Raw genomic sequence first — 3,746 nt, 5'->3', positions numbered from 1 at the left:
GAGAATGGAGAAACAAACACAAGAAGCAAGTCAATTGGGCTAGTTAGCTATTGATTTAATTGTTATATACATGTATATATAGGCATATTCATATGTATACATATGTATATATAAGCATATTTATATGTATACATATGTATATATAAGTATATTTATATGTATACAATACGTTTATTTATATCATCGTCATCATTATTATTATTATAATTTTTATTATTATTATTGTTATTATACAAGTTTTATATAGACATATACTGATGCACGTGCGCATGCACATCACACACATACATATATAAACATGCATATGCACACACACACACACACACACACACACATGTATGTAATATTTGTATTTATGCACATTGACTGAAAGCAACATGTAGATGGATAGAGTGAGAGAGTTAAACAAAAATAAAGAATGAGAAATAAAGACATTATGCCATAGTTCGTTGCATACTAAATAACGCGAACATTGTTAAGAACAACAACAACGACGAAACAACTGCAATGAAGAAATGTAAATATGTTAAATATTAATCATGAAAAAAAAAACGAAAATAATAATTCTAATTCTAATAATTATAACAACAACAACAATAATGATTATTATTTTTATCATTATGTGTATGTGTATGCTGCGCGCGCATGCTTCTGTGCTAATGTTTAGATGTGCTTAAACTTTGGTACATGTGAGATAAGTAAAGAGAATAATCGAAAACATTGATGATAGCGATGCTGCTGTTGATGAAGATGATGATGCTGATGGTGGTGATAATGAAGGTTATTTCTCTTGACTAAGTAACAAAGATGAGGAAGTGGTATAATAGTCACGTGTTCTGCTGTAATGGTAACAACCCCGAATGTTACTTGCACACATTTTCCCTGTTGCTAAATTGGTTGTGAATTTGTTTTAATGTTAGTGTATTATTGAACTCGTTAGTATCATTAAAATAGTTCTGACTTCTTCCTTTCCATTCTCCGTTACCCTAGTAAGAACAATAACATCAACAATAATACAATAATATAACATTAGCACAATAACTGAACATTTAGCAGAAAGAGAGAGAGAGAGAGAGGGAGAAAGAGAGAGAGAGAGGGAGAGAGAGAGAGAGAGAATTTAGTTTTAGTTAGAGTGTCATTCCCACCAAGATATGAATTGTACTTAAAATTTCGATCCTGGAAGGATGAGAAAGCAAAGTCTACCCTGGTGGGATTTGAACTCAGATTTGTTGACGAAAGCATTTAGTCTGATGTTCTGCTGCATCAGCTGACTTGCTGTTCTTCAATAACATTTACAATAACAATGATAGCAACAATATTAATTATAACGAAAACAATAATTATAAACATAGCAAATATACATCCACCACATAAAAACTTAGCAGCCACCACCACTACTACCATCACCACCACTGCTACTATCAGTACCATAGCCAGTAGCATCACCCCTCCCCCACACTCACCACCGTCAATAACAGTATAACAAGAAATACCATCAATAATAATCCTTTCTACTATAGACACAAGGCCTGAAATTTTGGCGTAGGGGGCTAGTCGATAACATCGACCCCAGCAATCAACTGGTACTTATCTCATTGACGCCGAAAGGAAAAAAGGCAAAGTCGGTATCAGCTGAATTTGAACTCAGAATGTAAAGACAGACAAAATACCACTAAATATTTTGCCCGGCGTGCTGATGACTTTGTCAGCTCACTGCCTTAATACCACCAATAATAATAGCAATAATAATAATTATTATTTCTCGTTTTAGAGAAAAAAATTTGGAGGAGTTGGGCGGGGGGTGCAGTCGTCTACATCGACCTCAGTACTTCACTGGCATTTCATTTTTATAACTCCAAAAGGGTGAATAGCAGGATTCGAACTCAGAATGTAAAGAGCTGGAAGGCATACTGCAAGATATTTTGTGCAACATTAACAAGTCTGACAATCAACATAATTGAAGGCATGGGCAAATGAGCGAGAAGGGTAGAGTAAATTAATTTCATATGTACCACAGCATATTACTGGTGCTTATTTTACTGAAGCCCTAAGGATGAAAGTAAAGCAGGCGTCAACTGCATTTGAACTCAGTATGCAAAGAATTTTTTTATTGTTTTTATGTGCCAGCAATTGTCACGAAGCTTAGACAATTGACTTAGACAATAAACTCTTCCTCCCCATTGCAGCAATCAAACTTTACTGTTTCATAAGTACACAAACTGAAGGAAAAGAAATACAGCGGACAGATTGTTAAAAAATCCTAGACAGTAGTGATGGTGGTTGAATGTTCTTTTATCTCCTTGTTTAGTAATAGCAGTGGTGATAATGGAGATGTGCAGTAGCGGTGGTGGTGATAATAGTTGTAGAGTAATGTAGTAGTGGTGGTATTAGTCATAGTTGAATGAAGCATGTCAAAAATTAAAGGTTTGGCATAAATAATAAGTAGACAAATTAATTAAGAAGTAAAATTAACTGGATGTTGTGTTTGCTATTGGCAGGAATGGGTAGGGGACGGATTGGGTATAGGTAAGTGTGCGATCGATTAGAGAAAGATATATACGAAGGTTATAACTAGCATTATTAGCAATATATCGACGTGCCAAGGGTTGTGTGTCATCTTCAGAGAAAGATGTGTGATAGTCAGTAGGCCGTAAGTGAAAGAGATAAAAAAAAACTGAGAGAGTAAGTGTAAGGAGACGTAGAAAGAATAGAGGAACTAAAAGAATATGAGTAACTGGAGAAGAAAAATAACGTCTTTGAGTGTCCTTTCGAGATACATGGAATTCAATTTAGACACGGGTGGACGGGTGGACGGGTGGACAGGTGATGAACAGGTTGCTTCATTCTGATGTCATCAGAGTTTTGAATTCTGCAAAAAGATAAAACGCATTTACATTTGGACACATGCAATTTGTGGAACCAACAACAACAAAGAACAAAATTAGAGGAGGAAATTGGAGGAATTTAACGCAAATGTTAGCAACTTAAGGACACTATGAAGTAAAAATTTCAACAAAACCAAAATAAAAGGCAAATAAATATATAGAGTAATTAAATAAAATCGAAAAAATTAAATACATTTAAAAACTAAAATAAAAACAATTAAATGCTTAAAGAAATTGTACATATTAAAAACAAATAAAAGAAATAAAAAATAAAAGAAAAATAAATACGCTAACCCAAAAAATTAAAATAAACAGATTTTATAAAAAATTAAAAGTACTTAAATGAATCTAATTAAAAAAGTTAAACCAAATAGATGAAATAAAAAAATAAAAATATAAATATGTGTATTTTAGAAATGAAAATAAAATAAAAGAAATGAAAATAAAATGAAATAAGAAATGAATAATAAAAAATGATAAAATGAAACCAAAATGAATTTGAAAATGAAATTAAGTAGTAAATAGTTGTTATGAACTAAATGACTGAATTTAAAAAATAGAATCAAAATAAAGATAAAGAACTAAAAAAATTAAAAACATTAAAATAAGTTTAAATGATAATAAAACATATAAATGAATTTTAAAAGTAAATAAAAAATAAGTGTATTTGAAAATGAAATAAAAATAAATGAAAATAAAAATGAAAATTTTTCAAAAGAAATGAGTTTTAAAAAATTTAAAGAATGTAAATGAATTTAAAAAAAAATTTTTTAATGTCTTTTAAAACTAGAACTAAAAATAAACGAACTAAAAAATATTAAATAAAACCAAATGATTTTTGAAAAATAAACTGATATGTAT

General features: G+C 30.8%; 1 protein-coding gene across 1 annotated transcript in view; it reads right to left on the bottom strand.

Moving 5' to 3' along the window:
• Nucleotides 1-6: 6 nt before the first annotated feature.
• LOC106867907 (troponin C) overlaps nucleotides 7-3,746 on the bottom strand; it is a 24,757-nt gene continuing 21,017 nt past the window's right edge. The window contains exon 5 of the mRNA XM_052969440.1: nucleotides 7-2,869. Within this exon, the coding sequence (XP_052825400.1) occupies nucleotides 2,841-2,869 (29 nt within the window). The 3' untranslated portion in view covers nucleotides 7-2,840. The remainder of the gene's footprint in view (nucleotides 2,870-3,746) is intronic.

Source organism: Octopus bimaculoides, chromosome 7 (genome assembly GCF_001194135.2).
Source record: "Octopus bimaculoides isolate UCB-OBI-ISO-001 chromosome 7, ASM119413v2, whole genome shotgun sequence".
NCBI lineage: Eukaryota > Metazoa > Mollusca > Cephalopoda > Octopoda > Octopodidae > Octopus > Octopus bimaculoides.
This window is presented reverse-complemented; position numbering and strand designations above follow the sequence as displayed.